The sequence below is a fragment of the Cupressus sempervirens genome, chromosome 4 (assembly GCF_028749045.1).
Source record: "Cupressus sempervirens isolate cs-2001-9-10 chromosome 4, ASM2874904v1, whole genome shotgun sequence".
Lineage (NCBI taxonomy): Eukaryota > Viridiplantae > Streptophyta > Pinopsida > Cupressales > Cupressaceae > Cupressus > Cupressus sempervirens.
The window spans coordinates 391,768,205-391,782,995 of record NC_143121.1 but is presented as its reverse complement, the minus strand read 5'-3'; the positions used below and the strand labels follow the sequence as shown (position 1 = coordinate 391,782,995).

The 14,791-nt window shown below is 37.2% G+C and overlaps 1 protein-coding gene across 2 annotated transcripts; it reads right to left on the bottom strand.

Moving 5' to 3' along the window:
- Positions 1–10,526: 10,526 nt before the first annotated feature.
- Positions 10,527–14,143, bottom strand: LOC149561697 (uncharacterized). 2 transcript variants are annotated; one of them, XR_016363848.1, is made up of 3 exons: positions 11,889–14,013; positions 11,210–11,644; positions 10,527–11,104 (listed from the first exon to the last, which is right to left on the bottom strand). XR_016363848.1 is itself a non-coding variant. In XM_089825243.1 (2 exons), exons 1-2 carry the CDS (start codon positions 13,866–13,868, stop codon positions 10,662–10,664), a joined length of 3,102 nt encoding a protein of 1,033 aa, XP_089681369.1. In that variant the 5' UTR covers positions 13,869–14,143; the 3' UTR covers positions 10,527–10,661. The 2 variants fall into 2 exon arrangements, 1 of the variants encoding a protein (XP_089681369.1); XM_089825243.1 differs by having other exon boundaries at positions 11,210–14,143.
- Between the last annotated feature and the right edge of the window lie 648 nt (positions 14,144–14,791).

Below are 14,791 nucleotides of genomic sequence, written 5' to 3'. Positions count from 1 at the left end.
CTATGAACCCATTCGATACATTTGCACCATGACATGTTTCCCTAGGGGGCCTACGAACCCAAAACCCTAGGGACATGTTGTAATTGATCATATGGACTGAATGAGGTTCTAGGAAAACCTATTATCCCATTCGACACATTTCATCATGATATGTGTCCGTAGGGGCCCTAGGACCATATGATAATCGATCATATGGGTCAAATGGGATTGTAGGCTAACCTATGACCCCATTCGACCCATTGCATCATAACATGAGTCCCTTGGGGTCCATATGGTAATCAATCATATGGGTTGAATGGGGCCTACACTAGGATATAACCACATTCAACCCATTGCATTGTGACTTGTGTCCCTAGGTAGCCTATGACCCCTAGGGACAAATGGAAATCAATAATTTGAGTCAAATGGGGTTGTAGGCTAATCTACAACCCCATTAGACACATTGCATCATGGCATCTGTTCTTAGTGGTTCGAGGACCCCTGGAGATATGCAGTAATTGATCATATGAGTTGAATGGGGTCGTATGCTAGCCTATCACCCCATTCGATACATTGCATCATGACATGTGTCCCTAGGGGTCCTAGGACCCCTAGGAACACATTGCAATCAATCAAATGGGTAGAATGGGGTTGTAGGCTAACCTATGACACCACTCGATATATTACATTATGAAATGTATCTATAGGGGTCCTAGGACCCCTAGGGGTATATGGTAATCGATCATATGGGTTAACTGGGTCATAGGCTAACTTACAACCCCATTCTATGCAATGAATTGTGACATATTTCCCTAGAGGTCCTAAGACCCCTAGGGACATATGGTAATTGATCATATGGGTCGAATGCAATGGTAGGATAGCCTACAACCCTATTCAACATATTGTATTGTAACATGTGTCCCTAGGGGTCCTAGGACCCCTAGGAACATATGATAATCGATCAAATGGATTGAATTGGGTCATAGGCTAACCTAAAACCCCATTCAACCTATTGTACTATCACATGTGTTCCTAAGAATCCTAGGACCCATAGGTATATATGGTAATCGATCATATGGGTCAAATGGGGTTGTAGGCTAACCTATGTCCCCATTCAACCCATTGCATCATGACATGTTTCCCTATGGGTCCTAGGACCTATAGGGACATATGGTAATCAATGATATGGGTTGAATGGATTCATAGGCTAACCTATGACCCCATTTGACCCATTACCTCATGACATGTGTCCCTAGTGTTCATGGGACCTCTATTGATATATTTTAATTAATTATATGGCTTGAATGGGGTCATAGGATAACCTATGACCCCATTCCACCTATTGCATTGCAACATGTTTCCCAAGGAGTCCTAAACGCACTAGGGAGATATTATATTTGATCATTGGGTCGAATAGGGTCATACACTAACCTATGACCCCATTCAACCTATTGCATTGTGACATTTGTCTAGGGGTCCTAAGACCCCTATGGACATATGGTAATAGATCATATGGGTTGAATGGGGTCGTAGGCTAACCTACAACCCCATTCAATGAATTGTGTTACGAAATGTATCCCTAGGGGTCCTAAAGGCCCTAGGAAAATATGGTAATTGATCATATGGGTCAAATTGGGTTGTAGGATAACCTACCACCCCATTTGATACATTGCATCATGACATGTGTCCCTAAGGGTCCTAAGACTTATGGTAATCGATCATATGGGTTGACTAGGGTCATAGGAAAACCTACAACCCCATTTAACCCATTGCATTGCAACATGTGTCCCTAGGGGCTCTAGGACCCTTCAAGACATATCGTAATCAATTATATGGGTCAAATGGGGTCGTAGGATAGGCTATGACCCCATTTGACACATTACAGCATGACATGTGTCCATAGGGGTCTTAGGACCCTTAGGGACATATGGTAATCAATCATATGGGTCAAATGGGGTTGTAAGCTAACCTATGAGCCCATTTGACCCATGCTCTTAGGGGTCCTAGGACCTCTAGGGACATATGGTAATCGATCATATAGGTTGAATGGGGTTACAAGAAAAATCATGAACCCATTTGACCCATTGCATTTGGACATGTGTCCCTAGGGGTCCTTGGACTTGTAGGAACATATGGTAATTGATCAAATCAGTAGAATGGGGTTGTAGTCTAACCTACGATCCCATTCAACCCATTGAATCATGACATGTGTTCCTAGAAGTCCTAGGACCCCTAGGGACATATGGTAATAGATCATATGTGTCAAATGGGGTGGTAGGATAGCCTACAACCCCATTCAACCTATTGCATTGTGACATGTGTCCTTAAGAGTCTTATGACCCATTGGGACATATGGTAATCTATCAAACATGTTGAATGGGGTTGTAGGCTAACCTATGACCTCAATCGACCCATTGCATCACAACATGTGTTCCTAAGGGTCCTGGGACCCCTAAGGATATATGATAATTGATCATATGGGTTGAATGAAGTCATAGGCTAACTTATGACCCCATTCAACACATTATATCTTGATATTTTTCTTGTGGAGTCCTATGACCCTTAAGAACATATAGTAATCGATCATATGGGTCGAATAGTGTCGTAGGCTAACCTACAACCCATTTGACCCATTACATCTTGACATGTGTCCCTAGGGGGTTCTAGGACCCCTAGGCACATATCATAATCAATCATATGGAGCGAATGGGGTCAAAGGCTAACCTATGACCCTATTCGACACTTTGCATCATGGCATGTGTCCCTAGGGATCCTAGGACCCCATATCCCTAGGGACATATGTTAATCGATCATATGGGTCAAATGGGGTTGTAGGAAACCTAACATCCCCATTTGACACATTTCATCATGATATGTGTCCCTAGGGTTCCTAGGACCTCTAGGGACATATGATAATTGATGATATGTGTTGAATGGGGTTGTAGGCTAATCTACGACCCCATTTGACATTACATCATGACATGTGTTTCGAAGGGTCCTAGAACCCCTAGGAACATATGGTAATCAGACATATGGGTTGAATGGGATCATAGGCTGACTTTCAACCCCATTTAAAATATTCCATCATGACATTTCTCCCTAGGTTTGCTAGGACCCCTAGGGACATATGGTAATCAATCATATGGGTCGAATGTGGTCATAGGCTAACCTACAACCCCATTTAATAGATAACATTATGACATGTGTCCCTAGGGGTCCTAGGACCCCTAGGCACATATGGTAATTGATCATATGGGTTGAATGGGGTTGTAGGCTAACCTACAACCCCATTCTACACATTGTATCATGAAATGTGCCCCTAAGGACATACTATAATCAATCATATGGGTTGAATGAGCTTTTATGCTAACATATGACCCCATTCAACATATTAGATCATGACATGTATTCCTATGGTAATCAATCATATGGGTCGAATGGGGTCGTTTGCTAACCAACAACCCCATTTGAAATATTATATCATGACATGTGTCCTTAGGGGTCCTAATACCACTAGAGACATATGGTAATTGATCATATGGGTTGAATGTGGTGGTAGGCTAACTTAGAACCCCATTTGACATATTTCATCATGACATGTGTCCTTAGGGCTCATAGAACTGCTAGGGACATGTATATTAATTGGTCATATTGGTTGGAAGGGGTTGTAGGCTAACCTACAACCCCATTTGACATAATGCATCACGACATGTGTCCCTAGGGTTCCTAGGACTAATAGACATATATGGTAATCGAATATATGATCCGAATGGGGTCGTAGGTTAACCTATGACCTCATTTGACAAGTTGCACCTTGACATGTGTGCATAGGGGTCCTAGGACCCCTAGGGACATATGGTAGTTGATCATATGGTTTGAATGGGATTGTAGGCTAACCCATGACCCCATTTGACACATTGCATCATGACATGTGTCTCTAGGGGGTGTTAGGACCCCTAGGGACATATATCAATTGATCATATGTGTCAAATATTGTTATAGGATAACCTACAACCCCATTTGACACATTACATAGTGACATGTGTCCCTCGAGAGCCTAGGACCCCTAGGGACATATGTTAATTGATCATATGGGTCGAATGGAGTTGTAGGATAACCTACAACCCCATTCGACACATTGCATTTGAACATGTATTTCCAGGTGTCCTAGGACTCCTAGAGATATATGGTAATATGTCATATGGGACAAATGGGATCATAGGCTAACCTACGACCCCATTTGATTCATTGCATTGTGACATGTGTCCCGAGGGGTTCTAGGACCCATAGGGACATATGGTAATCGATCATATGGGTCTAATGGGATTGTAGGCAAACCTATGACCCCATTCAACACATTACATCGCAACATGTGTCCCTATATGTATGCACATGTCACTATTACATGTGTGTGTGTGTCAATTAATGTATCTATGTATGTATATATATAGAGATATGTTTTTTAAGGTAATTATTACATCTTAGCACAACAAAAAAATTGATCCAATTGCATAAATATTCCATAATACAAATAATAAAATGATAAAACTCACTCAACCTATGCTAAGTGACTCACCTCAAAATATTGCACACAAATAATGCAGACTAGGAAAAATGGGGAGAGTTCGCAAGAAATTTTACAAAAACATATCATAGAAGATATTTTTAGAATGAAACAAGCCATAACCCACTTAAATGGGTCTAGTTTCTTATTAGATGGGTTGATTAGAAATTCTTGTAGAAATATCATTAGATTAGGTATAATAAAATGAACAATCAGCTATTCCCAACTAGCAAGATCAAATACAATTTTCCAAGGTGATAAAATTACATATGTATATGCATCACTTGCATGCCATGAATGAAGCACGTTCCCCAAATTACAATGATTGGTTGGATATAGAGGCTTCATACTGATGTAGACCTGTAAGGGTGGTGGGAGTCAAAACCAATTTAGTCCCACTTAAATCTATAAGGGAAGTACAAGGTTCTACAAACCCTCTACAAAGAAAAAAGTGCATAAAATAATCCAACACCTCCCCAATGATTAGGATGGGTGTCTTAGGCCAAATCAAGGTGGATTCAAAAGGTTTCAATTTATTTTTGGTCCTCAAGTAACATCCAACACCCAAATCCTTAGACTATCCTAGAGGCCTAATTGATTTCCCAGTAGCCCTACAATGACACAAAAGTGAACTTTCCTCTCAAACTTTTTGAAATACTCCCCAAGAAAATGGCGGATTAAAATACCCATTAAGCCATACTAAAACATATCAGAAGTGTTCCATGTGTTCCTTTAGACCATACCCTATTGCACTACCATATGGTGGCTAAAAATGCATGAAAAGAGGGCAATTTAATGAAGAAACTACAAGTTTCTTGTACTCCCAAGACCCAAAACTCTGGACAATCTATCCTTATGTTGTAGATGTTCCAAATCCAAAAGGAATTAGTTCTAAAACTTTGTAATCCCAAAAGCCCCAAATCACTCTCCTAAAAACCCTCAAAGGTAGGGTTTTCTATATCTCTACCTTCCAAGCACCTTCATACTCAATTGAAGTTTGTTTCACCTTATCTCCAAAATAGCAAAGCACTTCCAATCATTAAAATCTGACCTCTAATGGCTAGAACTCCTACCACTGCTCCATACCCATGAATTTAGTGCCCTTTACTTCACAAACTCCAAGGATGATCACCAATCCTTAGAGCTTTGTGTCAAAAAAAATTTAGATTTGATTTTTACATATTGTTACAAGAACATTCCATGAGAATCAGACTCCTACATTCATGGAATGATCAACATTTCGAGTAGAAACTCAAACTTGTTAATGAAAACAATGAAACCCTTAAAGTAGCAAGAACAAAATTGAAAGGAATGAACTTCACAAATCTTAGTGCATTATGAATTGACCAAAAAAATGCAAAAATGCTTATGAGATCATAAGACTACAATAAATCAATGATAGTCAAGCCACCATGCACCAAATGCTTGAAAAATGAAGTTTTTATCGGCTCTCTTTACACAGTCTGTACAATTGATCAAATCCCAATAATACCCAAATTTTTTTATTGGATCTTGTGGTGGTAACTTTATTAAGGTGGGATATGGCTTCAAAGTTAATTTCAAATAATAGAAATATGAAAGATTATTATTTCAATGCTAATATCAATAACTAGAAGTGGTATGAAAGTATAATTATGAAACATAGTTGATATGATAGAATTGGAGACTATTTCAGTTTAAATCATAGAGAAAATATTTAATACTTAATTATGAAACCTTCAAATGGCTTTTGGAAGTACAATTCTCAGAGGCTCGGGTGGAATCTAGTGAAAGGTGCATATAGAAGTACACAATTGGTCACCTATTATCAAAGGGACACAATTTTCAATTGCCTTCCTTGTCATTATGATTGTAGCTCATCTTCTAAATTTTTTGGAAAGAAAATTAGGTTCATTTTATTTCTAATGCTTTTGAGAAACAACCAATGTATTTCCAAACTTGGCAATTTGGAGGTTTCAGAGAACTCTAAGAAGGGCTTGAAAATGGTGGGGATATGATGTGCATTGAGACTTATAGAAATAAGAGTGTGAGGAAACCATATACTTGGATGGTTTTGAGAAAAGGAAATATGGTTCTATTTATGGAAGTCATGGTGGTGTATGATGATTATATCTTACCCCAATTTTTTGATTCTTGGGTTGAAAGGAGAGTCACCATTCATGGTATTTATTTTCATGTGAAGAAGAAGATCATTGCAATGGCCATTAGTATTTTTATGGATGAGCGAAAATGGTAGAAGGTCATGAAGGTTATGGATGAGACTAGTATGAAAATATTTTTCAAGAAGAATGAGCAACTGGTGAGGTTTAGAGGTGGGTTCAATAGAGAAAGTCTCTTGTCTCCATGGAATGAGGTATGATTCATTCTCATGAAGTATCTGAGCTTAAAGGATAGGTTTGGGGTATGTTATTTTTATCATTTCCTCTTATTGATCACTTTTGGCTCCACGATCAAATTTCTATTCCTTTTTTCCTTTTGTACGATCCTGGGGAAATTATTATGAATGTTAGGGATAGGAGAAAATAGGGTAAAAGTTACACTAGTTTCAATCATGGGTTGATCCTTAGGCTTTATAATTTCCTACTTGCCTTAGCCCCTCCTCCCTCTATCATTAACAACCAAGACCTATCATTTCTTCCTACTAGTGGTGAGGATTTCTTCACAACCCCCACTCCTAAACCTTCCTATTTGTCCACACCCCCAAGAAATGCTAAAAAGAACGGGACCCAAAAAAACCAAAAGTTGAAAAGAAGGAGATTGACCTAGTCAAAACAATGATGGAGGTTGAAGAAGGATCGAGAGACTTTCTAAAAGTAGGACTAGAATCAAATAAAAATCCTATATGGTCTAGGAGATTAACTATGTTACTTGGGGATGCATTTTCAGAAAAAATTGACCCTGTCCCCATGTCCCCCCATCTCGAAAACTTGAAAACTTTCGAAAACCTTTCCCTTGGTTGTACCATAAAATTAATGTTTTAGTTTTGATAATTTGTTTGATTTCCACTCTCATGTGAACTCTAAAGTTAAATTATTTAACACAAACATTATATGTTAAGGTTCTATAATTTATATAAGCATGTGTTATCCATGGTTTTATATGAATATTTAAAATTTCCCTATATATTTAAAAATTTTCTTACTTTTTATATAGTTGTTCCCACTGCCATCCCCTACCATCCCCTACTCTGAAAAGAAAAAATCCATCTTGAAAACCCATTTCCTTGTCCCCATTTCTCCCCGTCCCAGAAACCAAGGGTAACATAGGAGATTAATGATGAAATGGAGTTTAAAACTAGTGAAAAAGAAGAGAAATAATCAAAGAAGAGAGTGGGGAAGGAAGACAATTTGGAGAGGATGGGGACTGAAGAGACTAGCTTAGCATTGGATGAAATTAAGACTAAGAAAAAGATGAAAAAGCCAACCAAGAAACTACCATGTGCCATTTAGTTTCACTACGAAAATAGTGGACTTCACATCTGATGTGACCCCTTCTCTAAGAAAGAAGTATGATGACTTGTTGATGACAATGACTTCCAATGTACATGTGGATAAAAAAATTAGGAAGATAGTTTCTACTAACTCCATATTGTTGCAAAATCAAGCTATGGAGGCAAAGAAATAAAATCATGATGGCTACTAGGAGTTCTCCAGTCATGTCAAGGAGATCAAGTAAGAGATGGTGATGCTTAAGGTGCAATTTGAAACCATGGATGAGAGTTTCACCACTCTTTCGTATTTGTTTGTTAAGGAAACTAATGTTACTATTGTCACTCTCTAACTTTTACAATAAGAGAATGATGAGGAAAACCTTGGTTTAGAGGACTACTAAGATCTATGTCTTCCTAGCAGATGATTGGGCCAAATTCTTGTTGGCTTGAGAAAAGGAAGGATTAGGTGCCGTATTTTTTAATTTTTTATTTTATAATGACTCTCTATTTCTAGTTATGTCCAACTTATACTTTTATTATCAAGTTGTTCGGCCTTGAAGACTGTATATATTTTTGGTTTAAACTCTATAGTAGATATACTTGTAGCTATGTAGATAGACTAGTTTTTATATTTTGGAATAACTTTACACCCTTGAACATATACTCTATAAGTTATGTTCGGATGATGCTTTCCATTAGTAGTTTCAGTATGGTTACTAGTGGTTATTTGAATATGTATGCATGTATCTTGGCTAGGTTTACTGGTTGGGTAGCTATGGATTTTTATGTTATGGTTAGGGTGGGATTTTGGTAGTATTTTACTTGTTGTTAATGGTTTAACCATGGTTATGTACTAAGGGGAAGCCTCCTTGTTTTGGTTGCTATTAATATAAAAAACAAAGAGAAAACTATGTTTTCATTGTACTATTCTTTACTCTCACAATCCGGATTTCTCTCTTGATAGCACTAAGAGCACCAAAATTATTATAAATTTGAATTTTCGTTATAAATCTCCTTACTCTATAAAATGTAGAGCCAAACTTCCCTGTTAAAACATACCATTTCTAGTTCTCTCTTATCTCTTTCTTATTATTTGGCTTTTCATTTTTTATACAATGTATTCATTTTATTAAATTTGTGTTCAATCAATTACTTTATAGATCCTTTATTCTTTTAATGAAAAAACCTATTGATCATAAAAAAAACTAAAAGTCCAAAAATATGTTATGTTGGTTGGAGTTGATCTCAACGTTGTTAAATTTATCTATGTTGGTTGGATTTGATCTATATATTATTATATCCAAATGAGATTGAAAAATTAAAGTGAGAAATATCTAATGTGTAAATCAATGTTAAATATTATCACAGAAATTGTTGTCCCCCATCCAATATAGATCAAGAATAATATATGTTTCAATGTCCATTTAAAAAAAAATCTATGCATGGCACACACAAACTTCTTCAATGCATAATTTAGTTTTCCAATCCCAGCCTTGTAGTTCTACTATCACATTCCTAATTCTGTGATATCGTAAACTTATAATAAAAGTGTGCTGCCTATTGGTTTCTTGTGACTTCTAAGATACTAGTAATTTTCAATTTACCTCTCCAACTCAAATTTCCAATCCCCCTCTCAACAGTTAGAATCTTAAACCTATTTAATCTAAAACATTCTCAGAAATTCCAATATCGCAACTCTTAAATTTTAGGTTATGTTCTATGGCTTGATAATTCTAATAATCAAAAGGTAATTGAGTAGATTTAAATGAAGAACCCCTTGTAATAAGGCTACTATTAATAGGCATGCAACTCAGTATATAAATCATTTTTACAATTTCCTTGCAATATTCTATGTAAAAGAAGAAGCCTCTATAGAATCATTTACGATAAGTGATAGCTATACGAACAAAGTAAAAGCATACGAAATTTTCTAGCCAATGAAGGAATCTTATGAGCATTCTAGAAATATGAAAACTTGTGAGGTTCTTTTAGAAAAAGTTATGATCATGTAGTGGTTTTCTAGAATTTAGAGATTATACATTTTAGTTCACCAACATTTTGAGTTAACACAAGTCTCTTCATGGGCTTATGCAACTTTCCCTCATCATCTTAATATATGACTCATTAATTGTGGACAAATACAGAAAACAAAAAATTTCTCTACTTATATGCTTTGAAATTAATAGATTTTTTTATAGCTTTTCCATTAGACCTTCCAACTGTGATTGCATTTGATTCTTTAATATTCATACAATAATCCTATTGCTTGCCTAATTTGTGTGAGCATATAAATTTTGATAATATTTTTTAAATCTAATCATTTTGATTTGTAACACTGATATGTAGCTATAGTTTTATTAAAATGACTTTATTTAAAAATGAGGAGAAATTATTGATTTCTAATTACTTTATAAGTAATATTATGACAAAAAAGGATTTTAAAAAATTATGACAAAAATCAATTCAATTTTAACAACTATTCACCATTCATAAATAACATAGAATAAAATAGTTTTTTTAATAGTAGTTATTCTCTACTCATAATTTCAAATGTAGACCATAATCATGTTCTCATATATTATATAGTATAGGAAGTACAATCCAAGTATTATTTCTTCTACTCACAATACTACTATCCAAAATAATACATTAGGAGATAATTATTTATTCCTTGGCCAACAAGTGGGCCTAGGATGAAGACATAGATGAACTTCCCTCAATTGTAGTTACACTTCTTTCATTTTTAATCAAAGGTGAGATATCTATTGGTAATTGAAGATTTTTATTTATACCAAGGAATGTGCCTTTGATTGTATTTAATCTATCAACTATCTCAGTCATATTAGGTCGCTCTTGAGGGGAATCCCTTGTGCAAAACAACCCAATTTCTATAAATTGAGTTAGAAACTCCTTTACCCTTGATGTCTCTGATTCATTAGCATCCATAAGTAGGCAGTTATCGACCACATTTGCAATTCTATTTGGGAAATGCATTTCTATCCATTTTTGTAGATTAATTCCTTCAATAAACATATCATCTGTTGGTTTCCTTCTTGTCAACAATTCTAAAATTAAAATTCCATAACTGTATACATCTCCCTTTGTGGTAATGTTTCCACCTATTCCGTACTCTGTAATAATAGATAAATAAGAATCAATGACTCATACATTTGAAACATAAGATAAACAAAGAAAATCTTTGAATTCTGCATATTGAAATAGAGATAAATGCATACCTGGTGCAATGTAGCCAACTGATCCTTTGAGGGCATCTGTAGAAGTTGAATCCATGGAATTTCCAATAATAATATTGGAAAGGCCAAAATCTGCAATATATGAAGTCATATCATCTCCTAATAGGACATTGCTTGGCTTGAGGTCATGGTGAACCACTTGAACAAAGCAATGATGGTGAAGATATACCATTCCTTCTGCTATCTCTGTTGCTATCCTTATTCGATCATTCAAATTTAATCTGCATGTACCTCCATCATGAGGATACAACCACCTATCTAAACTTCCATTTGCCATTAATGGAAGAATTAAGGCTTTAAAATCAGGGTTGGAGCACACTGAAATTATTTTAATTACATTGCGGTGCCGAACTCTCTTCAATGCATTGCATTCCCTACTGAAACTTTGGTGAGCATGTTCATCTTGCAACTTCAGAACTTTAACAGCAATATAAGTACCATCATTTAGAATCCCTTTATAAACTGACCCAAAACGACCGACTCCTAAAATATTTTCATTACTAAACCCACTAGTTGCACCTACAAGTTCTTCATATGAAAATTTTGGAGGCCATAATTTGAGTGTACAAGGGACATTGAATTGCTTGCATCTATATGAAAATGCTACCAATAGAAGAGACATGATCAAAATTGCAAATCCAACTACAATAGAAATGATCACCTTTTTGGAGACTCTATGATTGGAATGAGAGCATGGTGGCAAGTTTATCCATCCACCACAAAGGCCAAGGTTTCCCATGATCTCAGAGGCATCAAGTGTTACAAAAGCTCCCCCTTTTGGGACCTCTCCTGTTAACATGTTTGAAGAGAGATTGAGATGTTGGAGCATTTTCATCTTTTTGAAAGCAATTGGTATTGTACCTGAGAAATGATTGCACGAAAGATCTATGTACTTCAGATTCTGCAGATCAGCCAGTGATGCGGGGATTAATCCCTCAAAAGCATTCCTAGAAAGATTCAGATATTCCAGTGCCTTGCAGCTTGCTAGTGCACTGGGAATGACACCAGAAAAATTGTTTTGAGAAACATCTATTGCTAAAACCATAACCATTTTGCTCATTTCCAAAATAGAACCTTGGAGTAAATTTTTAGAAACATTGAAATAGAACTGAAGATTCTCAAGACCTGCAACTTCGAGAGGTATAATTCCTGTTAGTTTGTTGTGTGCCAAGTCCACCGTTTCCAAAGTCTTGCATCGTCCTATATTGGCAGGTATTTTCCCTAATAGTTGATTGTGATCAAGATAAAGGTCTCTCAATTGTGGAAGGTTGCCAAGGCTATCAGGAATCTCTCCTGAAAGCATATTCTCACTGAGTGATAACAATCCAAGCCTCTTTGATAGTCCAAAACTTTTTGGAATTCTTCCCTGTAAGTTGTTTGTGTGCAGAGTTAATCTTTCCAGATTTGGAAGTGTACTGAGTGCAGATGGAATGGTCCCTCTGATTCGGTTTTCTTCCAAGCGTACTTCGGCCAAGTTTGTCAGATTACCAATCTCATTTGGTATGCTTCCTCCAATTTCATTTGAGTGCAATCTTAAAACAGAGAACGAACTTGGAAAGCGACCAATTGAAGTGGGCAAGGTGCCAGTGAGATTGTTAAATCCCAAATCAAGATCTTCCAAGCTGGAGCAATTAGTTAAGACTGTTAGAATAGACAAACCATTGCTTCCACTCACAAAATGATTTTGCCACAGCCTGAACCGCCTCAGTTCCTGCATTTTTCCAAATTCTAAGGGTACTCTCCCACTCAATTGGTTGTTAGCCAATTCCACCACTTGCAGCTGAGTCCAATTACCCACTGATCTGGGTACTTCTCCACTGATTTGATTTCCCCACAAAATTACTTGTTGCAACTCTGAAAGCCTTCCAAACTCCCATGGAATTGGGCCATTTAGGTGGTTCTGATAAAGCTGCAAAATTTGGAGACGAGTGCAATTTGAAAGGACAGCGGGGATCAATCCTGTTAAGTTGTTGGCACCAAGATTGATCAAGTTGAGGTGACTAAGCATACCCAAGTCAGAAGGAATGCCACCTTGGAATCCATTTTCGAACAAGTCTACAGTAGTTAAGAAGGACAGATTTCCTAAGAAAGGTGGGATAATGCCGGTCAATTTGTTTCTTCCTAATGCTATGGTTTCTAAATTTGAAAGGAGACCGAACTCGGAGGGAATGCTTCCACTTAAATTGTTGTACGGCAGCATGAGAGATTGTAAAGAACGACAGCCTCCAAGAGACGATGGAATTTGACCTTCTAAATTGTTTCGAGACAAATTAAGCACTCTCAAGCGAAACAGCCATCCAAGCTGATATGGAATATGGCCCTCCGGGCTATTATTAGATAGAGCAAGTACTCTAAGGAAGGAAAGATTTCCCAAAAATGGAGAGATGGTGCCAAGTAATCCCATACCTGTGAGATTCAGTGAAATCACACGCTGCCGACGAGAAGAGCAAATAACACCTGTCCAATCGCAGAAGTTGTGATTGGGAGACCAATTAGACAACGAATTGATTGGGAGAGCAGATTTGAAAGCAAAGAGAGATTGCTGATCAGAATAATTAGAATGCTTTGCGCCCATATGAACAGGCAGCGCAGACAGACAGGAAAAGAGCACTAGCAGGCACTGTGGCGTCGTCATCATCATCTTCACTGTTAGCTTGCCCAAGTAAATGAGATAGTTGGTGGATTCTGCTTGGGCTCAGTTATAAATGGTCGGGATAAAGCTTATAGCATAATAGTTGGTGCATCGTAGCTAATGCTTAAGCTCCCGCTGTCTATTCTTTCTGGAATTTTTCTTCAGCATGCGAGAAGACTCCACTGGCATAAGACAAATCTTACTGGAATATTGTCCATGACTGTGGATGAGTGAAAGGAAGGTTGAAGATGAGCTGTCTTTATGAGCATGGCCAAGGTTGGGATAAAGCGTATAGCATAATAGTTGGTGCATCGTAGTTAATGGTTAAGCTCCCGCTGTCTATTCTTACTGGATTTTTTCTTCAGCATGCGAAAAGACACCACTGGCATAAGACAAATCTTACAGGAATTTTTCTTCAGCATACGAGAAGAGTCCACTGGCATAAGACAAATCTTACTGGAATATTGTCCACGACTGTGGATGAGTGAAAGGAAGGTTGAAGATGAGCTGTCTTTATGAGCATGGCCAAGGTTGGGATAAAGCGTATAGCATAATAGTTGGTGCATCGTAGTTAATGGTTAAGCTCCCGCTGTCTATTCTTACTGGATTTTTTCTTCAGCATCCGAAAAGACACCACTGGGATTTTTTCTTCAGCATGCGAAAAGACACCACTGGGATTTTTTCTTCAGCATGCGAAAAGACACCACTGGCATAAGACAAATCTTACAGGAATTTTTCTTCAGCATACGAGAAGAGTCCGCTGGCATAAGACAAATCTTACTGGAATATTGTCCACGACTGTGGATGAGTGAAAGGAAGGTTGAAGATGAGCTATCTTTATTAGCATAGCCAACGAAAACACCCTATACTCGGCGATAGAGATGATTGTTACCATGTCAAGTCATTGGTCATCTGAAAATGAGCTGCATATA